We start from the raw sequence: 27,765 nt of genomic DNA, 5'->3' as shown, positions 1-27,765 counted from the left end.
CTTTTACTTGAACTAGTTGCTATAAAGCTTTGAAATCTCACTGTATGAAAAACCTGTTCATCTGTAGAGTAGCATGTAATCTTTTCATAAATACATAGATTTAAAATCCATTTCATTGCTGAAAAGTAGTAGTAAATAATGAAACTTGGTCACAGGTTAGACTCTTGTAGGATTTAGCAATGCAATACAGTACTTTTAGCAGTTGCTTACAATTTATAATGCTGCCTGCATGTTTGAAGGAATGTGATCTTAAGCTGCATCTTCATGTTTTAATTTGAATTTAAAACTAATGTTAGTTTTTTATTCTATTGAAAAAAAAATAAACACATGAAGTTTTGTTTGTTTGAATATCCATAATGGTCAAGCAGTTCATGTCACCACATCTTTCTTACTTTTGAGAATACATAACTTTCACGGTCAATTTTTACTTTCATTCATTGTAGAAAGTTTCACATCTGGTTTAAGGGCATCAGTTCCTTTCGTCCTTATTTTAATTTTGGAACAGAAGGGAGTCTGTCCTGTGGCAGCAATCATCCATTATTGCAGTTGTATATCTTTGCAGTCCATCTTTTAACAAGCTTAGGTTATTGATGGGTGTGTTTTCAAAGCTTCATAAACTGTTGCAAATGGCTAACAAGAGCAAATTAATTTTGTATTTGGAGTCAGCTGTTTGGAAGGGCAGCGCTTAGGTCTTTTTAAACTTGTTCTGCCTTTTCAAGTGTTTTTAACTAGGATGTACAGTCATACGTATTAGGACATAGCTGATTTTAATAATATTTAGATAATAGAAAGTTGTTTAATGATTGCAATTTCAGTGGTGAGATATTTAAGCCTAGCATAACTCTGGTTGTCTGGACATGTTTTTCACATTCACAGGCAAATTTTCTTACATTTAACAGTTGTGTAAAACTAATGCTTTATAATAGAGTAGATGTGAGCAGATCATGCTCTTGCTTAGACACAGTGAACAAACTTCACTGCTCATCCTCTTAGCTATGCTACTGGCTTTCAGCATTCCTAAATATTGCTCTTACTAGGCCAGAGATGTGTCCCTTGAGCAAAAGTAATTCGTGATCCCCAAGAAACACCAGGCACCTGTCCAAGCTCCTCTAACTTAGATCAGATTTGTGGAAGAGATGAATTCATGCAACTATGTTCCCACTCAAGATACTTCTTTACCCACCTGCACCTCAGATGTGTTTCCTTCTCTCCTGCATCTCGACCTGCATCAGAGACTGTCTTCATCTGCTGAAAGAAATCATAGCAGAATTACTGATGTACAAGTTGACTTTCATAAAACAGTTATTTGTGTGATAAATGTACATGCATGTGTCTCCACATAACTGTTTATATTTGCATATGCACATATATTTATGTTTATATGAACATATATGAATGTATATTCCATACCACAAAACTGTAAATAAATTTTTAGTAAGAGGAAAAATGCATCTACAAGTTGTGACAGTGACATAACACTGGTAGTGCTGTTTTGGCTTCTTCCAAGAGTTAGAGAAATGACAGGTCTTCAACAAATACATAGATGGCTTGATAAAGTACACCTTTCCGTTTTTTTTTTTTTTAATTATTTTTTAAATTGAATCTCTGTTGTGGGATCATACATTATTTTCTGTCTCAGACACCTGTTTACTCAGCATGACCTATGAAAGTTGCATTGTCATGACACATTCATTATTTCTGATATTTAGAACATTTTTCATTGCACACTGGTCAGAAAAGGTGCAAGATGGTCTGTATTAGAAACTACAAGGAGGAACAACATTTTCTTATCAATATTATTAAGGTTGGTGCAATTTACCAAAAAAAAAATAAATAATCCTTCTTCTGGCTTTAGTTGAATGCTAAAGTTGGGGTGGTCACTAGCAAGATGTAAAATAAAACTAAGATCAATCTCTTGGGTTATTGCTTTGTTATGGAAATTTTAGATCTATTAATTTGACAATAGTTTAAACTGAAGCTTAGAAATATCTGGGGAGAAACTTTCACTTTTCTACATGTTTGGTCTTTTTATCTTCATTGAATAAAGGTATCTAAAATAGGGATTCACTGTGTTTACCTGTAATGTGCTTTACAAGAGAGATTTTGAACTGGCACATGTAGATGTCATTTCTTGGGAGATAAAGATCTATACCACATCACAGATCACAGAATTTTTAGGTTGGAAGAGACCTCAAGATCATCGAGTCCAACCTCTGACCTAACGCTAGCAGTCCCCACTAAACCATATCCCTAAGCTCTACATCTAAACATCTTTTAAAGACTTCCAGGGATGGTGACTCCACCACTTCCCTGAGCAGCCTGTTCCAATGCCTAACAACCCTTTCAGTAAAGAAGTTCTTCCTAACATCCAACCTAAAATTCCCCTGGCGCAACTTAAGCCCATTCCCCCTCGTCCTGTCACCAGGCACGTGGGAGAACAGACCAACCCCCACCTCACTACAGCCTCCCTTGAGGTACCTAAAAAGAGCGATAAGGTCACCCCTGAGCCTCCTCTTCTCCAGGCTGAACAAGCCCAGCTCCCTCAGCCGCTCCTCGTAGGACTTGTTCTCCAGGCCCCTCACCAGCTTCGTCGCCCTTCTCTGGACTCGCTCGAGCATCTCAATGTCCTTCTTGTAGCGAGGGGCCCAAAACTGAACACAGTACTCGAGGTGCGGCCTCACCAGAGCCGAGTACAGGGGGACGATCACCTCCCTAGCCCTGCTGGCCACACAGCTTCTGATACAAGCCAGGATGCCGTTGGCCTTCTTGGCCACCTGAGCACACTGCTGGCTCATATTCAGCCGACTATCCACCATCACTCCCAGGTCCTTCTCTGCCTGGCAGCTCTGCAACCATTCCTCTCCCAGCCTGTAGCTCTGCTTGGGGTTATTGCGCCCCAGGTGCAGGACCCAGCACTTGGCCTTGTTGAACTTCATGCAGTTGACCTCAGCCCATCGGTGAAGCCTATCCAGATCCTCCTGAATATAGTATATATAAACTTAGATTATATAAACATAGTATATATAAACTTAGATTCTGTGCTGGCACTGGAGTTATCCTTTACAGAAGACCCATGGTGCTGGAAACTTGAAGATGTCATTCCTAATCTTACCAAAGAGGTAAAATGCCAACTAATAATAGCAGTTTAAGGCAAAAAAGCAGTCATGAATCTAAGAGCTGATAGAAGATTACTGACTTTGTACATCCTGAAAGATCATAAATTTTTTATGAAGTAGAAATGGAAGAGAGTACAGTTTTAAATACCATTGCTCAAAATAGCATATGCATCACTTTGTTTTATTTAGGGCAAATTTGATTCTTATTGGATAACTTAATGAATGACTTCTAGAAGATCACCATTTAGTAGCCATGAGACCTTTTCTTAAATAATGGATGTCATAAGTTTGTTTACATGTTAGCATTAAATGTTTCTAGTGAACAAAAAGAATGGAGCTGAAGCTCTTTTGGATCAAAGCTTAACATCTGTTAAAGGATTACCTACAAGTGTGGGCAGGATTGGCTTCAAGGTACTGCCTCCTGGCCTGTATTTTTAGTATTCTGCGAATAATTCAGTTTGTCATTCTAACAATTTTAAAAAGTTCACCATCAAACTTCAGTACATTTCCATTCAAATACATCAGAATTAAGAAAGATATGTTATAAGCATTTAATTTTCAACAACTAAAATATTTTCTTTCTAATAGCTGGAAGTGTTTTACATTTTTTTCCCTTTTTGTATTTATTTATGTGTTTCAGTACGTCTGAAATCCCTCAGTTCAGATTGCCATATGATGTAGTGAATTTTGAAGCTGAGCTTATGAAGGATCTTGGAGTGAAGGTAATGAAAAATATATCCTGCCTATGTATAGCTCAAAGAAAAAAAGAACAAGAACAGTGCCAAAGATTAACAGCAAAATGTCATGCACATTAGTAAAGAACAATTAAAAGCTACACTAGACAGAAGCAGGAAGATGCTTCCTCTTGCTCAGGGCATTTGTCTGTCTCCTGTCTGAATGCCACTAGTTTGGAAAAGGGCAATCAATAGTTTTCATCTGGCATGCCTGCATGTGATTAATTGTCTGTAAGAAACAAATTCCTAAATTGCTTTAGGGGTTCAATGTAGCTATTGGAATGATTTGATTTTTTTAATCGAGTTTTTTTCGTGCAAGTCTGGCACTACTAAAGACATTCATATTTGATACTTCCCCCTTGTCTTCTGTTCCCTCTCCTTGAGTTTTTTCTTATTGTTTTATAATGGTCTTGCATCTGAGTTAATTTTATAATAAAATGCATAAAATTAATAAAGTGTTAACATGATCATCTGTTATAAACAATAGCAGTCATTCAACTACTTGGAAAGCAGTAGTTATGCATTATTCTGTTAAACGTGTGTTGTTTATAGATAATGGGAATGTTGCTTTATTGTTAAGTTAGGGACTGAGCTGAAACTTCAGATAGTATTTGCAACTGCTGCACATTTTAGATGTTATAAATGTAGAATGCATCACTGGATTAAATTTTTGAGTAGTTGTAGGGGTAATAACAATTTTAGCATGTTACTAAAGTAGTCAAGCAAGAAAATCTTGCAGGAATCTTACATGTTGATTCATACCATAAAAGCAGTATACTATTGTCACGAGACCCAAGTTAGAACCTCATCTTGTCCAGGTTAAATGTAAGGCCAGGTCTATATGCCAGGCCCATTTTTTCACTCTTAAAGGATTACACTATCTTTAAAGACTGATGGAATGAATGTGCTGCTAGGGATGCAACTAAAAATAGAGCAGTGAGCCTATTTTAGAAAAATTGCTGGGCGTAGACTCTTGGGAACCCTCTGCAAAACTCAGTTCCCCCAGGTGTGCAGTTACAACCACATCTCCAGAAAGAGAGCCACCATGTCATCTTGACCTGCAAGTCCTTTGTTGTTTTGAAGTGCAGCAGAGAATCTCAATGTAAATTTGCTTCCAAGCTCTGCCATTGGTTTGTAATTGACCCTTTGGCAAGCTGGTTAACTAAGTCCTTTAGCTTTATACCTCTATAATCTGAAAATATTTTCTGTTGTTTACTTAAAGCATTTCAAATCTGTGTTGGAAAGTGCTGTATTGTCTACATGTTCAGTACCGCTGTTTATTCAAGTAATTCTACTGAAATTAGTAAGAATTAGTCAGGTGAATAAGGATTACAGAGCTAGGCCCTGGGATTATTATGAATCCCCACATAAAATAGTATTGCCATTTAAATTCCTTCATTAGGTTTTCATAACATATGTACACAATAGGATGAAAAAAAAATGTGTAATGACAATTTATGGAATGCATTCTGTTGCCAGTGAGCTTGTAGTCTGTTTTCTTGAAAGGATTACAACTGTATGTGGCTTTTGCAATTCTAACAGAAATTATACAAAATCTACCAAAGGAAAAACAAAAAAAAAAAAGCCTGTGTTTTAGGTATTGTATGCTATATTTTACATCTGTTTTTTTTCAGCTGAGGGAAAAGTACATTTTCAAAAGTGTAGTAAATGGAATATAGATAGATTTGACAGCAAACAAAGTATGCAATGACATGAAGACTAGGCTGTGAAGTTCACAAAGCGTAGTGCTTACACAATCGAGCCTGGCGTTTTGTGAAGTGAATGCACAAGTGTTCTAACACAAATTGGCGGAAAACATGCAAGTTCAGAAAGTCTAAAACTGGGAGATAAAAACACATGTGCCTGTGTCCAGAAGTAAAAAATATCAGAAGATGAATCATACGCACTTTATGTACTCAAAAGCCTTGGGGTTTGCAGAAATGAGCAAAAGGTGTGTGCATCTTCAATTGGATGACATCTGTACAGAACGCTACTGTAGCTGGTTTGCTGAACACATAGGAAATGCTCCTTCCCTTCGTTCTTAGAACAGCTGTAGTTGGTCAACCTGTGCTGTGGCTGCTCAAAGCCGGATTGCTGGTGGAACGTTACTGTATATACATTTTTCACCTTTTGTTTCTGGAAGTATTAGTTGCACTGTAACATTATAGATTATATATGCATTTTTCTCACTGGGACTTTTTTTTTTTTCAATAATACTACACTGGTATTGTTGTTTGTCTAAATTAGAATTAAACAATTGCAAGTTGACATCAAAATGGATGACATTTTTAATTTCGAAAATCTTTGTTAGTTTGCTGTGCAGAATGGTCTGCTTCATTAGGAGTAAGTAGGGTACAGAGAATGTTCTTCAGACTTGCTGCTATTTCTGTCCCAGTTTTTGCAGGTAGGGTTTCTGAATCCACAAAACCACCATTGGCTTTACTAAGTGTTTTTTGGCCTAAAGTTGTTCTAGCTAGTGGCCTCTGTGCAAAATTCAGTCTGTGAGTTTTGAGGGTGAAGCACAAAAACACCATCCTTCCTTTGGGACTGATGTTGCATTCTGCAGAACGGCCAAGTGCCTGATACTATGCAGGAAAACATCACTTGGTTTTCTTTCAGAACCCCTGTTAACACAGGGTAGTGTTGTCTTTTATTTCCTTTATCTCTTTGTAAGAGCCTCATACTTTCACGGATGTTTCTGCAATACCCTAAATGGCTTGTTTTTTTCAGTTGCTGTGTGGGGTGAATGTTCTGCTTAGCACACACATTTTATAAACTAGGTTCTTGCTTCCACATCATGTTTCTTAAATTCTGATTTTCACTTGGGAATATTATCCTTTGTAGTCAGTACCGAATACAGTGATTTACTCACAGTATTAAACTGCCATTTTCAGCTTTTCCTCAGTATTGTGTTCCATAGATGGGTTTTGTTTAGCTTGTTTCATTAACTCCTTTAGCTCACAATAGAAACCAAGCTAGACTATGGTGGCTGTGAAGATGATCTGAAAGTATTTTTTTACCCAGATCTAGTTTGGGCCACTTGCTTAAATCAGGGCCAACATGGTCTTTTAAGTGTGGCCTGAGGAAAAAAAAAAAATAAAAAAGAGCAATTTGCTTTACTTGTTCGCTGGAAGGCCCTACAAGGTGTCAGGATGGAGGACACAATAATAATGATTTTCACATTACCAAATTAAAAGCAATTAATCTTTAATTATTTCAGGTAATTTTTCGTAAAGGCCTTGCAATGGATGAAATGACACTTCATACCTTGAAAGAAGATGGCTATAAAGCAGTTTTTATTGGAATAGGTAAGAATAGTTCATTCCTCATGTGTTTTGTCATCTTGAAATTGAATGACTGTCTAAGAATAAACTGGGACTTGTATCTGTGTTAATAACATGATGTGAGACAGCTTCAATCTGAAGCATTAAGAAAATATGGAATGTGGTGATTTTTTTCTTTAAAAATAGGAAGACAAAGCTAGGGCTTTAATACAGCTATTGAAACAGCCATTTGTTACAATTTGTGTATGTATATGATTGATTTTTTAAGACAAGAAAGTAGCTGAATAGCTTGCTTCTTTTTTTTATTTATTTAAATAGTTCAAAAATAGATGAACTGAAAAATTATTTGTAATTAATTGCCATATTGGCTGAAGTGTGACATCAGGTTCAGTTTTCAATTTCTGTGAACAGCTTACTCTACCCATATAATTACTGAGTCTATATGCATGCAAGTCAGTGATACCATGCTTGATTGCTTTTTGTTTCTTCTACATAAAATATGTAGCATCTTCCAGATAAGTTGTAGTGAAATGCAATTATTGGATGGGTTAACAAAATAACCTGACTTTGAGTTATACTAAAACTGGCATCATAGGTCTGTATTCTCTCATACGCTAAAGTCCTGCACCTGCCTGCTATTTGGATTATTACTTCTTTTTAATGTTTGATTAGAATTGTTATCCATTCACAAGTATTTTGAAGTACAGCTGGACCCATCGCTACCATATGATAGGCATGTTGAGCAGGCATCGTCCACAGTTGGTATGAGGCTTAATGTTCTTTATTGATCTAGACGTTGCCTAAGTGAACATAATAGGAAACAAGTTGTCCAACTGTTCCTCCTTCCTATTATTGATTACAGAGATGTAATTCTTAGTACAGCGACAACTGTTGTTTACCATCTGGGTATGCAGTATAATAAGCTTTGCAGGTCTATTCTGTCATCATGTGATTATAGTACAGACCATCATGATTTATATAATCTTAAATTCTCACATTGTTGAAGACCTATGTGGAGGAATTTCTGTTGTATCATATTTTGATGCAATTGTATGCAAGGCAGTGGACCAGCTTATCTTCTTTATTGTTTTAATCTGTCTTTTAAACTGCTTTCTGGAATCTCACCAATTAGGGATTGATACATAAATAAACATTTGTTTTCTCAGTCTAGCATTTAGGAAATAAATATCAGTCATTTTTGGAATATCAGCATGATATCCCCATATTTCTGACTCAGACATCTGAAGTAAATCTTCAGTTAAAGGTTAGCAAAAAAGACCACTGAGCACTTTGCACGTAGGATTGGACTGTTTGTATTGTATATGTGGGTTTATTTTCTGACCCTAATAAAGCTATCCTAATATACATTTCTAATCAAAAATATTTCATATGGACAACATTCTGCCTTACCATACAAACACTAGGCAAAGGGACAGAGCCAGAGCTTTCGTAAACAAGAGAATTTATCTGAAGCATAATTCTCCTGTAAACCATGTGTTCACTGAATGCATTAGGAAACAGAGGTCATAAATGCTAATGAAGGATTATGTGTTCCTACAAAGTTTTGTTTTTTTTTTTTTACTGGTAGCTACCTTGCATTCGTGATGAGGTTGGTCCTTCTTTGTACCCCCATGTCTGCCTGTCATCTCTTTTTCACAGAATTCTGTAGGGCACTTGTCAGTAACATGGCCTTGCATACTGGTAGTGAAAGATGGAGGACAAACGAAGGAGTTACAGATTTCGAATTTCAGATGTATTAATGGAATAGAGCATTTATAAACTCTCAGTAACACCTGTTTTTCCATAATGAGTCCATGCTGTTTTTCCTTATTTGCTCTTTGTCTACTGAACAAACATATATTTAGCAAATTGCTACTGTGGACATTCTGCTGAATCTTGGAAGTAACATAATTAAAGAATACTACTTACATAAAATAGAAGTGGTTTTTTGTTTGTTTGTTTTTAAGTTAGTTGGAAATTTGTTTCTGAATGAATGCATACCTTGATGGAAAATAAATACGGTAGTTTATGGTTTTCCATAGTAGCGGAGGAGCAAAAAAATGAATGGAAGTATAAAAGAAGATGAAGTCCCAGATGGGAAAAGGAAGTAATATATTTTGAAAGGATTTTTTCATATTAACATGATTTTTGAATTTATCAGTCAGGATTGTGCAATAGTCCAGATGATTATTGAAGACTTGTAAATATAGAGCTATATGAGGGCACATAGAGACTCAAAGAGAACTTGGAAAGCTGTATTAACACAGTTAGATATCAGGAAAAAGCTATCATTCTGAGGGAATGTTGCATGAGATAAGGGAAGTGCATTCCTCAGCTGGATCTGTGGAAAGTAAAGCATGCAGCAGAGGTGACTGAGGCAAATGACCATATTGAGGAGAAATGAATAGCAAAGAATTTCTGTTGGAGCAGAAGTAATAGCTTAAGTTTTACTAGCTATACTTATGTTTCTGTACTGGCAGGAAAAAAAAAAAAAGACAACATCTCTCCAGAACTCTAGTTATGTTGTGTGCATCAAAATCCAAGAAAGTTAGTGAAAAAGAAAAAAGAAGAAAATATTTATTTATTTTTAGTGGAATATCAGCCACCTGACTAGCATGGTTTAAAACTTTGTAGCATATGTTCCTACGAAATGCTTATTTCTTTCTGCTGTTAATGAATGCTGTGTGGAAAGGTATTAAAAGTGTGATGTAGTCGATGTATTTGCTCTTCTTCAGACCTGAAGGGCAAAGAATTCCCAAATTTTCAAAATGATACATAATCAGCCTTTCTCTAAAAAAAAAAAGTAGAAATAAGTAGTAATAAAAAATGATGCTTAGTTCCATGTCTTCGGTTATTGAGGCATTGAGATGGTGTTTATCTTAAGGTGAATGACACACTGCAGCCAGTAAGTCTGGTCACTATTTGAAACTCAGAAAAACACATTGTACTAGATCTGAAGATGAACAGATGGCCAGGGTATGCCACCAACCTTCCGTTGTCTTAGTTTAAGTTACACACTTTACCTCTGCACTATTTTATTTTGCACCATTTTAAATTTTTTAGGCTGTGGTTTCATGTATAACGTGATAGAGACTAATATGGAGTTTGGGTTTACAAGGACAGATGACTAGCTGTGTGGAAAAGCTTTCATAGTTACCTGGTTAATGGTAATGAAGGAGATCAAGACTTAGCAATGGCACAGTGGAAGCCAACACTGAGAACAGAAATGGTAGTAAATATCACAGTTACAGGATTATCTGTTGCCTTATTTAACTTTTCATAGTACTTGCCTTCTGATACTGAAGGAAAGAACTATGAAAAGTTCTTTCTTTTTTTCCTGTTTTTTTTTTTTTTTTTTCCTTATCTAAACAGTTTATCTGAAGTGTTTCATACAACTAGTTCTTAGTGCTGTACTGAATAATGCTAAATGTTGATTTCTCAAAGTTCAGTATATTAATTGCCTCTTCTCTGTCTGTCATATGCTCTCATGTCCTCTCAGTTTCTGCTCTACAAAGACATATTTTAGCAACATCCCACAGCAGACATTATCTTGTTTCATATAGAACGTAAGGAGAGTACATAGGACCTAAGGAGAGAGTACAGATTCTTCTGGTTTTCTCTAGCAGTCCTGATCTCAGGTTACAGCTAACATTAAAAGGTTATTAATTATATTACATTAAAGGATGGCCTATGAATCTCAATTTTTTTTTTTCATCAAAAATTATGATAATAGCACACAATATATTTTCACAAGACAAAAAAGCAGCAAAAACTAAAGAGGAACAATCTGTAAAATAGATTCTAGGAGTCTCTATTGTTTGATTCTTTCTTTTTCATTTAGTTGTGTGCAATTTCTAAACTTTGAGTGTTACTTCAATGAGCAATTAAAAATGCTAATTAAGAATTAGAGATGTAGAATAGAGTCCTTAAAATTGTAATTTTAATACTCATTTCATCTTCCAGTTAGAAGTCTTTTGGTTTTATTTTGTTACTCATAAGCACTGATGAATAGGAATTAAGTATACCAATTGAATGTGGAAAGTTTTCAAAACTACTCATAAAAAACAGGTATTTTCTTTTCCAGATTTGATTGTTTAAATTCAACCTACTCTACCTTGAATCAGCTCAGGTTTTAATAAGAAATCTTTTCTGAAGAATTTTTGATTGAATGGACAAATCAGAAAATTTTGCTTTTTTAAAAAAAAATCTCAAATGAGATTACAGCACTGTGTAGAGACTGAGGGCAAGAGCAAAGTTGTGCACTTAAAGTCAGGGTAAACCAATGATGAGGTGAGGAACTTGAGGAGAGAGCACATTGTCCTCGATGACAGAAAAGTAAGGCAGCAAAGGGTATCTTACAGAGAATAGGGTGGCCTGATCACTTTGTGTTACTGTGTCTCTTGATTGATTTCCAGGGTTAAATATTTTAAGATTTTTACAAAAAAAAAAAATCCATGTGTATGTACCTTACTTTGCTATCAGAGCAAATGCGGAAATGCTGGGCTTTTATTACTTCTTGAAGCTTAGCTACATTCTTTGCAAAACAGGGTTCTGTGGTTCTGTCCTTAAAGACTACACAAAGCATTTTGTAAAATCTTTTTGAAAGAGAAAATACAAACCAATTTTTATGCACCTATTTAATTGAATGACAGTGAATGACCTAAATAAAGTGCTTAAGAATGTCTGATGTGACATTCAAACAAATATATAGAAAGACTATTACCGTAAATGTATTCTCTACAGACTTTTACACAAACCTGTATATGTATTCTGTCTCATTTTGTCGTAATTTAGGGGTTTTCTATAACATATATGTTCTCTTTTCATAAAGATCATGTAGAAATATGTCTTCAAATATATATATATATTTTAATTTGGTAAAACACTGAAAAAAAAATTGTAAGCCATCATTCCCAGAAATTACTTAAGTACTTCAGCTGTCTGTAAGCTTATGGACCTTCCTAACTTTCAAATTAATTTCTCATTATAATGCAAAATGCAGCTAGTAATGAGGCTTTCTTGTTTCTTCCTCCATCTTGTGATTTTAAATTGCTGTAGAATTTGTTTTATTGTGTTAGGGCATTCAGAGGTTCTTTTAAATACTGCAGAATTATAGTTTATATGAACGTACGGAGGAAATCCAAGCAGAGACTGTTGCTTGGATGTATAATAAAGAGTATGTCCTTCTTGCAAAGGATTAAGACTATACATTGGAGGGAAAAAAAAAAAAAAAAAAAAAGAAATCCCCCGTGGAAAGAACCTTTGTGATAATTGCAGTCATTCATAGTTAATTAACATAGCATTCAAACAATAATCTAATTATATTATTTCATTGATTGGAATGAAATTACCCTCCCAGCCCTCTCTCACCCCCCTCTCACCCCGCCAAAAAAAAAAAAAAAAAAAAAAAAAAAAGTCCAAGCATTGATGTACCTTGTTTTTAATAAAAATAAAAATAACAACAACAAAAATCTGTGAGATTGATTTACTGTCTCTTCCCCAAAAAGTAAGTAATCTCCTCATGCCTGTTATTATCTTCTGATTAACTATGCAGTGCCACCTGGTGTGCAGATGGGAAGAATATTACACATCAAGAGCTCTGTTCACACCCACCCACACAGATATAAACCTACGTGGCAAAAAGTGAACAGATGTTCATTTTGCTTGTGCTATAGGAAAAAATTGTGCTTCGTACTCCTGATTCATAAACTAAATTTGGAGGACATGAAATCTGCATATGGGGCCCGTAGGCCCATGGCCAACACAAACATTTATGGAAGAAATATGTTATATTCAAAATTGTTCTCATTTCAGGTTGTGAACAGATTTTTGTTTGTTTGTTTCTCTGATTTTGTTTTACCTTTTATTTCTGAGTCTTCTTTATCTCGTCATTTTTTTCAGTTATCACCTCCAAAGGGAAAAGTTTAAAGGCAGAGTCATTTGAAACTATATCCAGGATTTATTTGTTGATTGGTTGTATTTCAAAATTGTTTTTTGTTTCATGGCAAGTAAGATGACCCCTAAAATTATGCTTTTAGGCCTCTTTGTAAAGACCTGTTTGGATCAGCAGTAACGTAGCAAGTCATGTAAAATATAATGCATCTTGGTTAAAGATGGAACTGCAGTACAAAGCATTGCACAGCCTTAGTGTTCTAGGATCTTCAGTTCTATTATTAGAGGGTTATTTTCTGTTATTTTTTATTATTTTATAATGTCACCAGTATTTTGACACTTCACAGATGATACTGTTTTTACCGCAAGAAAGCATATAAAGCATATAAAACACAATAAGCAGAAGAAAAAAGTATGTTGGAGGCTGTGCAGGAAAGAATGCTGTAGTTAGAAACATAATCAGCTAGATACTCAAAATGACTGTGTGTGTAGCTTAGTTTCTGGGTTGTTTTTATTGTCACTTGTAGACAACTATTGTCACTGTCTCAGAATCTTGCAACAACAACACTTTTCACTCAGCATTTAAATGGTGAGAAAGTGGCTTTACAGGCCTCAGTATGCTTATGCAGTAAAAGATAATAAAGGCTGCATAACTGGGGAGGACACTTGGAATTATGCTTCGTTGTGACTAAAACAAATATTCAAATCTATTTAGTTGCAAAAAGCTTTGAGACTGGTAATGCACATAAGAATGAAGTCATGAAGATGAGTTCCAAAGTCAAAGAGAGTACTTTGAGCAATTTGAAGAGTAACAGTGACAAAGATAGCTATGGTGGGATTTGGACAAAGCCAATTCCAAATATTTCACTATTGCCACACAGTAAGAGAGAGAATAAATTCTCTCTCTCTCTCTCTCTCTCTCTCTATATATATATTAAAAAACAGTGTTATTTTTGTTTGTTTGTTTGTTTGTTTTTAATAAAGATCATGAGAAGGCTAGTGGTGCAGTATAGTGCAGAACAGAATCAAAACTGCACGTTGAACTACAACAGCATGAAACAAAGTCCTGAGAAAGAAGGTCCACAAAGGTCTGTGCAGTCAAGTATAGGACATCTTTATAGTCCACCTCTTGCAGAGCCTTAACTTGTGTCTCACAGCTTGGGGAATTAATGCACCCCTCTCTAATGCCACATTTCCTAGTGTTTTTTCATGTCTCATGGGAAGAGCATTATAAGCAAGTTGCACCATAAATCAATTCTGATGCAAAGAGTGTTAGTCCTCAGTATTCATGTTAATCTCATCTAATGCATCTCTTTAATCTAAAAATATTGTTATTACAAATATAAAAGGAATAGAGTTATATTAGAAAAGGAAATCTGTGAAGGAACCTGTTCTTACATGCTTATAGCAGATGTTTGAACTTGCTTCTATTCCCAGTGCAGCATCTTTCCTGGAGACCAGTGATGTACATACATCCAAGAATTTTTATGCTTGAGGCATCCTTTTCTACTATTGGCATTTGTAGTAATCTGTTCTTCCATTTCTGTGGTCTTTACTGCTGCTCTGGTTATTGGTGGAACGTTCGTAATACACATTGGAAGCAGTAAGCAGTTGAAGGCTTTTAGGGCTCAGATGCACAAAACAGCTTATTTATTATTAATAATCTTAGGAAACTTTCAAAAAAATATACTAATAATCTGCCCTTGGGCATCCTTAATTTATTCACTTGCAAATTACACAGATTTTCATGCTCTTATTTACTTATCTTTCCTACCAAAAAACTACTTAGCATAACAATCTCTGCTGCACATGTTTTACAAAACTCTCTCCTGTCTCCTTCTAAGATGTTGGACCGTTTCCCTGAAGAAATGCTCATCTAAATATAATGACAAAATCAATTTGGTACCTATTGTTTTGAGTAGTTAACTTTTTTAATATATGAGAAGATTAATTACTCTAAGATTATGTAGTGTTTTGGGGGGAATTTAGTCAAGCAGCTATTTTAAAGCATTTTGATGTTTGAGAAACATGTAAGAAAGGAAAATATTGAAGAAAATAGTGATGTTAGATATTGCAGTTTTGTATTCTTGATGTTACACCTTTTGGTGCTCTACACATAAAAAAAGAGTTTTGCTCACATGCTTGTTATTTCCAAAAGTTCATTCCACGTGAGCCACACAATTACTTCTATTGTTTAGATATACAAGTATTAGTTATGCTGCCATCTTTTTGCTTCTGCATGCTTCTTCCAGACAAAGAATTACAACCAATCAGACAAGGAATTAACAGCCAAAATAAAGTCCAGATATCAATTGGTACATAACCCTTTAGTTCAATTCTCTTTCTTTGTAAGGAGTATGTGTATCGTCCAATACAAATTTAATGCAATCACACACTTTTCAAAAAGGTTTTCTACATTGTACCGTATGAGGACTGATACAATAGAAAATTTAAACAATGGGTTTAGAAATTCTTTACTTTCCATCAGTTTGCTTAGACTAGTTAAATCCTGGGCTTGTTGCATTTATTTTAAGATTGTACAGAAGTAGGTTGTATATAAAAATCTCACTTGTTTAGTGCCAATTATTGGTGAGAAAATGACAAGCACTTTTAGATGTTAATGAATAAAGTTTTAAGCAATCTTCTTAAGCAATATTGTATACAATAATGCCTCAAATAAAATCTTTCTGAATTCACATTCCCTTCACTGCCCACTCAACAAGTGATCTATCTGCTTGTTGGATTGAATTGACAAGCTACGGCAAAACCTGAATTTGTGAGGTGGATTTGTAGTGTTTGTTGATGGACTTTTAGAGTTTGCTGTGGGAAACGTTCTTCCTCTGCCAGTTGGTTCCCAGGAATCCACTGCTGGGCCAGGCAAGGCACACCATTTCCATCTGACCTGGTTATTGCCTTATGCTTCTCACTCATCTGCTTCTCTTGCCATCCTCACTTGGTAGTCAACCCTTTGTTGACACAGGATGAGATTGGTATGATTAAGGGCAGCTATCTTGTTTCAGGGGAGTCTCCTGACACCTGGGTGTTCCTGAAGATGGTTTTGGTCCTTCATATAACTTGGGGAATGCTCTAGTGATCCTTTTAGTCTGGGTGGGATTCATAGTTCAGGGCCTCCTGTAACCTGCTGGCTTTACTTGCTGTCAGTTTGTGCCTGAGGGAATCCATCAATCCTTCTAGCTCAACATATTAATCGAAAAGCTTTCCTATTCCATTAGTACATGTATTTTCTTATCCAATGGTGTTTCAGTGTCCCTACCATGAAATAGCTCCTGCCACTGCGGGAAAGGATGTCTATTGCCTTCCAGCATTGTGTGTCAGTGATCTCTTTAGTTTTAACAGGATGGTAGTTTTTAATGGCAACCAATGTCTGGAAAACAAACAAAAAAACATTTTGGATGTTCACTGTAGTAAGTAATCTTAAGTGAAGCTGTGTAAATATTTTTGTTGCAGTCTTTTGAATTTTGAGTGGATAGATATTGTCCAAGGTTTTTAACCACTTGCCATGATCTTGATACTTGAAAAGTGATCTTTACTATTCTGATCTCTACTTTTCAGAGATGCTAGTCATGTAATTGTTTCCACTGTGAAATTAAAAGACAATGTGTTAATGTATATGTTAATAATGAATATTAATATTATGTATATAACTAGAGTAGTGCCTATAAGTATTATAATAAGTATATTTTAAGGGTTACCTGGCAAGTATTTTATGAGAAAAAAGTTCAACGTATACAAATATTCCTCTGGGTTTGTGTAGCACAGTGGGGTATTCTGTAGGCTTGAGACCAAATTTGACATTCCTTGTGCATGAGTCATACATATATTCCTCTATGCACATATTGTAGTATCAAGCCCTACTCAAAATTTGGCTCTTTCTTGGAATAAGAGTGATGTCATAAGGTGTGGAGTTTATACACTAATTAAGATTCACTGTTTGTACTGTTACTGCTTTCACTGTGTTAATGTTAAATTTGCTGTAAATTATACTTATAAAACAATGTTTACAAGATTAGAAGGCAGAAATAAGCATAGTAAGTATTCAGAGTGTTTAGATAATGGTAATACAAATTACATGTTTATCTAACAAAGGAAAATATTTTCCAAACATTGTCCTTGACGGTGTTTTCATTCACAAGAAATCCTTTGGCTATTGTTCATTTGTTTGTGCTAAAAATATAACAAGCTGAACATGAACCATTAGAGAATGTGAAAATGCATTTCAACAGTTAGTATGATGGCTCAACATTCCCTCTAATGATCTTTGGTGATTATTTTCATAGGAAGAAAAAAAATAATGAGAACTTAGAGAGCAACAGGTTTCAGTGAATTCATCTTTAACGTTAATACTGCAATTATGCTGAAATTACCAGTTACTTAGAATGTAGGAACTTTCAGAGCATTACAACATTTCTAAGAATTGTCAAAGCTTTGCATTTGTTATTGTTTAATTGATGTAATGGAAAACAGTATAATTCATTGCAAATTTCTTAAAGTTTTCTTGTTAGGAATAATTCATTGTTGCTTTGTGACTAATGGTAAGAGATGGTTGTTTACTTGAGCATGATGTGTATTTTTAAATAATTCTAACCATTTAGTAGATAGTAAAATTTAAGAACCTGGTTGTTGTTTAAGTTTAAATGACATCATTAACCATTATCAAAAACAATTTCCCAATAGTACAGTATTCCTAGCTTTTTTCTCAAATTACTGAATTTTTTGAATGTGAACAGAGCATATCTTCTAAAAGAAAAAGTTTTGATTTTATAGTTTATATATTGTTTATCAGTTAGACATTGTGAATCATTACAATTTATTATTTCAATTTACAATTGACTTAGGCATGATTACTTTTCTGTCTGCTGTGACACACAGGCTTGATTCCCTCCCCTACTATGTCCCAATAAATTATTTTAGTTTATTTTATTTTTGTAGAAGAAAAATAATAGCTAAATTTTTAATCTGGGAAAAGATTTCATAACCTTTAGATAGCTTGGTAAGGATTGCCTTAAAAACAAAGCAAATGAAGCGTTTACATAATTGGACAACAAAAGGACGGCTGTTTACATTTTCATGTTGCATGTACCTCCTTAGTTTGGTGTTCTGCAGCTGTGCTGTAGAATAAACTCTTGGTGGCTAAGGAGAAAGGAAGAGTCCAAAATGTGAAGCACTGTGATGCCTGTTCTGAGTTTTAGGCAGTTATGGTGATTTCACCCATCCCCCAGGTGAGGTGGCTATCCCTCAAGTGCTCCATGCATGACTGAGGACAGCCTCTTCCAGCTCAGGTGCCCCGTCCCAGTGGCTGCCTCTGCAGCTTCAGCACAGGAGCTCACGGCATTGTGCACTATGCCAGGGGTCAGTGTGGGGAACTTGAGTTCATGACTACTACTGAACCAGAAGTTTATGGGACTTTAAGTTGCCTGTTCATCTCCTTATATCCAGAGTGTGAGTTTTTGGTTGTAGGAAGGAGTTTGCAGGGCTTGCGCAGTGACCGTTCTGCACAGGAAGCAGGAGGTACTCAGTTGTAGTGTCTGTACTAATCACTAGGATAAAGTTCCTGCCTGTTTTGTTGCTCTTGTAGCTACTTGATAATAACACTTGGAGTTAATTTGCATTTAAAAAAAAACTGATTTCCTTCCTCCAGTACGTAGAATCTAAAGAAATCACCCCTGATTGTTACCAGCCTTGCCTTCTTTGTGCACAGCTTTTTCTGGAAAGCCCAATAAAATTAAGTAAAGGAAATTTTGAAATCTTAGCACTTTTTAAATCATAGGGACATGAGAGTCTTAATACACCCACTACACTGGCAAGTTGGTTCCTTATTTTTCAAATGCAAATATGGGGCTTTGCATGTGCTGAATGTGCCCTTTATTGTATTGAAGCATAGAAAATACACATTGTAGCTCTGTCACTTCTGTAGACCTGCCATGCTTGCAAGAATGGAATGTGTTTAATCAGCCTTGCAGAGTGAATAATCATAGATACAAGTGTGGTGTTCAGTGTTCATTCAGAAAGCTATAGAATATGCAAACAAAATGTTTAGTTAAAGTAGAATTGAGTGAATTGCAGCTGTGGAAGCCAATGGTAGTTGGCTTTAACTGGAAGCCACCATTATTGCCTTTAATTTTTCACTTGGTTAATAACAAAAACATAAATCTTGCACCCCAGTGGATCACCGGAGGGGAAGTAATGTGGTCTGGTGCTCTGCTGAGTATGAGACATAGGCTCTGGCTGTTGGCCTTAAGTTTCCTTGTCAGCTGTGGGATTCCTGGCTGTGTCTCTTCATTCTTCTCTGCTATCAAATGGGAATGGTGAGACTTAACACTGAAAGTGCTATAGAAGTGCTCAGCACCATAAAAGCACTGTCGAGAAGCTTGACTATATTCTTGCCATCCAAACATCCAAACCATAACTTGGAGCTACAGAAATCTTTATTCTTAACTACCTCCAGTGGAGTGCTGCTCCCCCAAATTGCATTGCTCTTCCAGTATCTTGAAAAAGATGTGAAAAAAACAAAATACCAAATTAGTTAATGTAAACTTTATTTGATAAAGGAAGCAATTGGCACAAAAATTGGCACAAATCTGGCAATCTGTGAATAATCACAAGGAAGTCTTTTTTTTTTTTTTTTACCAGATAACTTCTTACTCACTTTGCACAATTTTCATTGTTTTCCCTCACAGCATTATGCTGTTAAAGATGTATTGTCTAACTTGCTGTTTTCTGAAATGAAATTTTAATAATTTATCAAAACCAAAGCATATCTTGCCTAATATAGATTTATTTCAAAGTTTCAAATATGAAAAGATCTAGCCCAGAAATAGTTTGCTTGCATGGTAACATTTTACTTACATGTTGGAAAAGAGCACTGAAGTCAATATGATTGCATTTATATCACCAATTTGCAAAGCAGCTTGACTTTATTTCCTCCAGTTCTCAAACATTATGCCACCTCTTGTATAAAACTCTTTCTAAAATTCCTTGTAGTAAAATCTACTGTGCAATAGGGGGTTCCATATTTCTAATAAGCATACAGTAGTGTAAGGGTCAGGGACTAACCACTGAATAAAAGTCAAAACTTGAAATGAGGTGCCTTTCCAGTTTAGCAGTGGGCAGTGATAGATACTGATAATGTTTGATTAATGAGCAGCAGCCTTGCAGTGGGTGAAAACATCTGTAAGAAATGATTTATTATTTCAAAGGTATTGGAAGCTTACCATATCTTGTAGATTTAACTGTGTGTGCCTGAATAAAATAAATGAGATGCAACATGTGAAAAATGAAAACACATTAGTTGTAAGGAATGTGTCACAAGCAGGGTATTTTTGTTCAAGTACACTTTGTCATGGGGATTTTTAATGTTGCTCCGAATACAAATCATTTAACCGGTTCATAAAATCAACCTAGCTGGAATTCTTACATCTATCATCCAAGACAGAAATGAGGGTTAAACTTAATATGCTGGAACTTCTCTTAAATGTTTGCATTTTGCATCATATACAGCTGTTGCAACTGCATGAATAAACAGAAAGGATTCTCTCTTAAAAATACAATAGAAATTAAAAACTGTATTGATGGAATTTTAACACTGGAATCAGTAAAATGCATTTAATTAATTTGTAATGTCATTAGAAGAAAATATCATTAAAAGGAAATATCGTTAATGTTTTCTAAATTTGCTATAAATACAGTTCTAAGAACAAGGGTGTAATTCTCTTCTCCCTACATAAGTTGCACATCTCAAAACAAACAATGACTTGTAAATGGAGATTTTACTTCGCCACAATTTGAGGTTGTCTTGCAGATGCTTGCTTTCTAAAGTGATGTTGCTGTTTCTGTGGTATGCTTCTGTATCTGTCGATCTGGTGCCAGGTTCCCTGGTTCTGTTCAGACCTCCTATGGAGTTTAGGTCACACAGAGCTAATTAATGACAGTGCAGATTCACCTCCATGAAACTGCAACATGTGTTCAGACAAGCTGGAGTGCCCTGAGTCCCATGTTGCAGAAAACTGCCTTTCCTCCAGTTTGGGAAATAAGTGAGGTGAGCCACAGGGAAGATATATCCTGCTTTCCCATTTTCTCATCTTCTGTGAGATCAGTGACTACTGAATAATTTTCTTTTCCAATGGGAAATATTTGGAAATATGCTATTGGTCTGTTCTATGCTATTCCATAAACCTACATCTAATATTTGTGTTAGTCTTACCCACTTCCTTACTTTTCTGTTCAGTCCAATTCAATAAGCGTCTAAAGTACTTTTCTTTGGGTTTTGTCACAGTTTAGATACTAAGGATCATCATTGTTTATCAAAAGTTTTGTTTAAGATCCTGTTAGATTCTATTCATAGCATTCACTTTCTTCAAAAGGAACCTTTTCTGCTCTGTTCTTCATCTTGTTTTGATCTTACAGGCTTGTCTATAGTGGGAGTTAGTAGAAAAAAAGCTTCTTTATCTTCAATTCTCTTTTCATAGTATCTCTGAAATAAAAAAAAGAGGAAATTAATCTTGTCCTCAGACCATAAATTCAGCCAGTTCTCTAGGGTCCTTGAGTAATGTCATAGCTTTGAGTTAGAAGGTTCTCTTGTTCATGTAGAGGTTGGCTCATCCTCTCATCAGGCCCTAGAAGTTATTTTTGTAAGATGTACTAGACAGATAAAGCGATTATGAAAGTAGAGGGCATCTGGTTTACTGTCACTGGTTTTCATGAAATAGAGCTCCAGAAACAACTCCCTTTCTTTAATGTGGAAGCCACAAACTGACTACATTGAAGGGGTGACCTTTCAACCTACAAATTGAGTGGAATTAGAGCAGCTTGCCAACTATGAGATCGTGGGTTGTATCCCTGCAGCAGGTGTTGGTCTGGAGAACATGGAAGAACAGCTGGAGGTAAAGTCTTCTGAACTCTTTCAGGATCCTGACCCATATACATTTATAGGGATATTGAGGGAGGAGATAGGCAAAGAAGAAAGAAGGAAACCTAAATAATTAGGTAATCATAATTTATAGTAATGCTACATGGATGTTCCAGTGATTTAGACTAACATCCAAGTTGAACCTTCAGAAGCAAATGCTGACAGAAGCACTATATATCAGATAATTTCTGCACAGAAGGATCTGGATTCAAATTCCTTGGTCAGACATCTAAATCCTATAATCTGTCCGGTATAGAAAAAGACAGACATGCTCCACAATGATTTTGAAAGTTTCTTATGTAAAGAAGACATGCAGAAAGCCAAACAGTTTTTCACTGTCCCTTGTTATCCACAATGAGGAAGGTGATACTGGGAACAAGACCTAGAAGAACTTGCAGTTCAGTCTGTTATGATTCCTAAAGTAGAGCACAAGAGAGCAAGAAATGGTAGTCTTGAGGTATCTCCTTCCTGAGGGTTTAACACTGTCCATGCCAAAAAATGCACATCCAGAGCTCTGGTTTGGAGCAAAGAAATACTCTTTGTATTACTCTTTGGAGGGAAAAGAAAAGAGAAAGATCTCAATAATAATCTTTTGCCCCACTTCTCAAATGGAGCATGCTTTTAATACTTGGTCTGTAATAGTAAGAATTGTGACTTTGAAGTTAGAATATTATATTTTATAACCAGTTTTACACCTCAATCACAATGTCTGTTCATTTTTCATTATTTTAAAATATTTTGCATTGGCTAAACTGATATGTGAGAATGTGTACTTAGTTTTTATTTTAAGGTGCCTCTTGAAGCTTCTACAGCTTTAGATGTATTTTTTATCGACGTTTTTAAAATCTGAAAACAGATTCAGGACTTAGAGCTCCAAGTGTGTGTGGAAATGAAGGACTAATTATGAGTATTGTTATTGGAGTCTGGAGTAATTCCCAAAGCAAGTAGCATTCATAGATGTTGGAATTCCTACTGCCAGCATTTTAGTTGCTGTATACATCCCAGAGGCATGCAAAAGTCCCATATTCCAGATAAAGTTATTTTGAAAATAGATTGATTTGAGGTCCTTTTACTGTCATCAGTTTCTCAACACAGTGAAACTTGGATAATATACTACAATAAGCAGGAATTATGAACTAATGCTTCAAGATGAAGTTCATTATGTCATTGTGTGCTTTTGAAATCCTGTGCTTTTTTGCCTATGTTCTTCAGTGGGGATGGAAGTATATCTGTAACAGTATGACTAATTATCTTTACATGCATTTATCACTAAATAAACTTCACACAAGACAGCAAGATTGTTTACTTAAGCAGTATAGTACTGGGAATGGAAGATAGCTCTAGAACACAGGATTACATTGCCAGAATGGCACTATTTATTAAGCTATGATAACGCTAATGTTCCTCTTTGATGTATAGCATGTGCGACTTCAGCTGAACTTGTAGAGAGCCTTAAGGATGTTTCATTGAACATTTAGTATGGCAGCAAGCCAGAATACATTTAGCCTAAACCCAGATGACAGGTTGGTAATGAGGTAGTGATTGATGACCACTGCTTCCATATGAAAACCTGCTTGATATGCTGGGGGGGAAATGCATTGCTAGCTTTTTCATTTCACTCCCTCTGTATTAGTTATTCTTACTGTAGAGGAGTAGCATTGGCTGCTGGTTATTCAATTCTGGTTTCACTTTTAGATGAGAATCGAGTACTCAGCAGAGATTTTAGAAGCACAGCCCTATGGCTACTTTTATGTGTAACTCAAATCCAAATTTCAATTGATTTTTATTATCAAAAATAACTGCAATTATATCACCTATAAAACACCATATAATATTCTTATTACCTGCCTTCTGTAATTTTCAAAGTCCTGTGATCCAACTCCTGTGCCAGCTAAAAGGCATTGCTTTCCATTCTAATGTAAGATGAAACTTGGCTCTAAAGTTGTATAACACTGCTCAGGCAAACAAGCCTGAACAAAAGACTGATGTTTATTTTGCTTAGTCCTCTTGAATGCTTCACTGTAAAGACACATTGCACATTGCACTGCCTATTCAGATGATGGACAAACTGTTGTTCTGCACTCCTAGAAGGATATTTAAGCTTTGTCCTTCAGCCAGATTCCAGTCTGATGTCTGAATTAGCACTAAGAAAAGTTAAGAGGAGGCACCAGAGAACCGTAAGGTTTATATCCGTAGCTGTACTCACTCAGGCAGGGTGTGTGTTAGATGTTCCCAAAGCTGCAGGATAACTAATGGGATCACATTAAGTCCTGGTTAGAAATCACCCAGAGATGCAGCAAAGGGCACTAGGGCCACATAAATATCCAGCGTCAAAAGAAGCTCGTTGTTAGTGTTTTCCCAGGCAGAAGGATCTCTTGGTCAGGAATGGGTAAGAAAGCTTGTCACCCTAACCAGACTGATATTACATGCTCTCAGAGCAAAAATATGAGCAAGAAAAATTAAGATCAGCAGAAGAATCAAGAGCTAAAATGAGAAGATGATGGGGTCAGGAGCAGTTTCCATGTTCCTCCTGCAGATCCCGAGGAAGTGAGGGAAGTGGTCATGCACTATGGGGAGTAAATGGCTTTTTGGCAAGGAACCAGTATGATACTATAAAAGCAGGTGTTCAGATCTGTGGTGTGTTTATGACCATTTGTTGGACCAAAAGAGGCAGCCTGTAGCCAAAGGATTTACTATGGGCCTTAATGGCAAGACAGGTTCTGACTGGATCAAGTTGCTTGTCTATGAGGCCAACTGAGGTCATTCTGGTACTGCTTAACTACCAGGTAACAGAGAGTTTTAACAACCATTGTACATTTGGGCTGTTAACAATCACCTTGTGCAATGCCAGAAGTGCTTCCAGCATGACTAAAGGGGCAAAAGGGGTGGACAAGGCAGGAAACAACTGGACTTCCATTGACATATGAGCTGGTGGTGACTACATGTACAAACAATTTGATTGGTTCATCAGGAAATGGATATAACTTCCTTTTTTTTTTTTTTTTTTTTTTTTTTTTTTTTTTTTTGTTGACACTGGGGGAACGCTTTTATCTGCTTGGGAACCTGTCCAGGAGTGCACCGAGTAAGAGCTAAGATAATCAGTAGTGCTTCTTGATGACAAGTCCACTGCTGGTGAAGAGGATCCCAGTGGAATTACAGCAGTCTCTGAAGGAGAAACAAAGGAGTGGGATAGTCTCCTGTTGGGTACAGGGAAAGGAGAAGGTCAGTGCTGGGTTCAGATATGCATTGCTAAAGTTTAACTCAATATCCACAAACCAAAATGATGAGGACAGGAATCATGACCCGGTCTATTCAGGTCATTTAGCTCCCACAGAAGCAACAGTGACATTGTTGTTTCCGTATTAAACCACACCTCTTTGGTGCTTTCTTTCTTCACATGGCTTCCACCTTTCATCTCACAACCTTTTTGAGTACCTCTGTTCATTGTATAGTAAGCTCCTGAGGCAACACTGGTCTACTTTTTGTTCGGAAGGTACCTATGTCACACATGTTTAATACCAAAATAATGCTATGTAAATTAATACCTTTTAACCTAGATATACCCTTCATCCAGTGGAAACTTAGGTTTTATAAATTTCTTTGTATGGTTGTGGCAACTCCAGGGCAGGTGTCCTGAATGCTGCAGAATTTGTCAGCTTATGTTCCATTTAAACGTTTTCTTATAAATATTTTGATTTTGTGTGTCAAGTATTCACAGTTATAAAGTGTGCCTAATTGAGATGACCACACTTTGTTGTTCACCAGCCAGCGACAAGATGGAGCCAGGTCCATTGATTTTTTTCTCTGTTCCTGGAAAGACCTTAATTTTAAGAGGTGGCATATAAGGACATAGTCTTTGGGTGGAGATTAAAGGCCATATGGTGTTGTTGCTTATACACTGGAAAGCCTAGTTATTTACTGTAAAATCTGACTCAAAATTCTATACGCAAAGCACAGACTCCTACTTGGTTTGTTTCCATAACAACATACAAAACAACATCAATCACTTATAGTAGATCTCCACACTCCATAATTAGGGATGCAGTTTTAAGAAGTGTGGGAGGAGTCGTGTAAAATGTTTTTATGTAAAAACAATGTTAGGCCTTGTTCTCTCAAAAGCTTATGCATACACTTCACTTTATACAGTGCAAGTAATTCCTTTGACATTGATGGTTATGTCTACATAGCATTGATACAACAACTGGAGTGGTTGTACTCATGATGTGCTGTGTTCTATTTGAATGACTGCTGTGCGAACAGGGTTTGCTTCATAGGGGGGAGCTTGCCTTCTATATTGGGAGTAAGAGGTTGGTCTTGAGTCGTGGTGTACCTCAACAGACACTGTCAATACAGGAATTCAGCTTACAGCATGTGGACTTCAGTATGAGTGTAAATGTTTGCAGTGGCAGAACCTATGTTATTGCAGAAAAGTGGTAGAAAGATAAAACTGCTCAAAGAACTTGCTTTATGAAAAGAAAAATTAAATAGTTGTGTATCTTTTTTTTTTTTAATGTAGAATTTAATTTAGAATTAATGTAGAATTTAATTTAGAATTTAATGTAGAATTTATTTTTTTTTAATGTAGAATTAAGCCAGTGGGACACCTGCCAAAAGCATATATGACATTTTTCACTGGTATCAAGTATGTTCATTCCATCTCCACACTTCCTACAGTATAGCACTCAATGATAGATACCACCATATGCAGCTATTACAGCATTGTAACTTCTTCACTGAGCCAGTTCCACAGTCCCATTAAGCGCCTGTAGTGATCCACAGATTGGGAAAGTTCAAAATCACCACACATGATATTACTGCTCTGCTAGACTTACTACTTTGCTAGTAAAAAGCTTCTTGGTGGTGGTGGTGTTTTTTTTTGTTGTTGTTGTTTTGTTTTGTTTTTGTTTATTGTTTCTTGTTTTTAATATATGTTATCTATGTTGCAAAGTACCAACCTGAAATGCTTTCAGATTTACTGGATTTTTTTAAGGCAGTTATATAAATAAGGAATAAGAAAGCACATTTGCCAAAGCATCTTTCAGCTAACAAACCCCTGAGCCCCCAGGCAAGCGGTGTTTTAGTCTTGTTAGTTTTGGGCTGCTCCAGAGACAATGCTGGTGGTGTGAGTCTGGAAAGAAAAGGCTGAAGGGGAAAAGCATGAAGAGAATGAGGGAGAGTTGGAAAGCAAGTGTAGATAAGAGGAAAGCAAACAAGAAAACCATATCCACAAGGAAATAGGACTGAGAAAAGTAAGGATTTATAAAGGAAGAAAAAAAATATAATGCATAAGCTAAAAAAAAAAAAAAAAGCAAATGGAAGAAATAAAAGCTAAAAGACGTGAGCAATATCCATAGAAGTAATAAAATTGGAAATATTAAAATAAAGCAAAAAGTTGCTTTAGCATTTTCAACTATTTTCTGTTTCAACAAATCTATTTTTTTCTTTAAAGAACAGATGAATGAAGTAGGTGTATTTTGTTGAATTTGTATCATATCTGTTCTTTTTGAAATGTTCATCACATGTATAAAGTAACATCTAAAGTTGAAAAAGAATACATTTATAATAAATACCTCTCCTTCAGCCATAATAAGTTGAAAAATGGGGAAATACATGCATTTTAAGGATCTTTACATAGGTTTTAATTACATTACTTTGTCAGCTCGAAGAATAACCACATTATTGTGCCAGCTGCTATATAGTTTATTTCAAAACAATTAAATCACAGCTAAGGTTGCTAGGTGACAGGTAAGAGAAGATGTATAATTAAACATGTCAAAAAAAAAAAAAAGTCATAGTGAGAACTAGTAATCATG

At 35.8% G+C, this 27,765-nt stretch overlaps 1 protein-coding gene across 1 annotated transcript in view; it reads left to right on the top strand.

Annotated features, from left to right (window-relative positions):
• Positions 1–27,765, top strand: part of DPYD (dihydropyrimidine dehydrogenase) — a 341,375-nt gene that overhangs the window by 110,099 nt on the left and 203,511 nt on the right. The window contains exons 7-8 of the mRNA XM_082765934.1: positions 3,757–3,838; positions 7,071–7,158. Of these exons, the coding sequence (XP_082622060.1) occupies positions 3,757–3,838; positions 7,071–7,158 (170 nt within the window). The remainder of the gene's footprint in view (positions 1–3,756; positions 3,839–7,070; positions 7,159–27,765) is intronic.

Source organism: Aythya marila, assembly GCF_965140915.1.
Source record: "Aythya marila genome assembly, chromosome: 8".
In the NCBI taxonomy this organism is placed as follows: domain Eukaryota; kingdom Metazoa; phylum Chordata; class Aves; order Anseriformes; family Anatidae; genus Aythya; species Aythya marila.
Note: the sequence above shows the minus strand (reverse complement) of the source record. Positions and strands in the feature narration are given on the sequence as shown.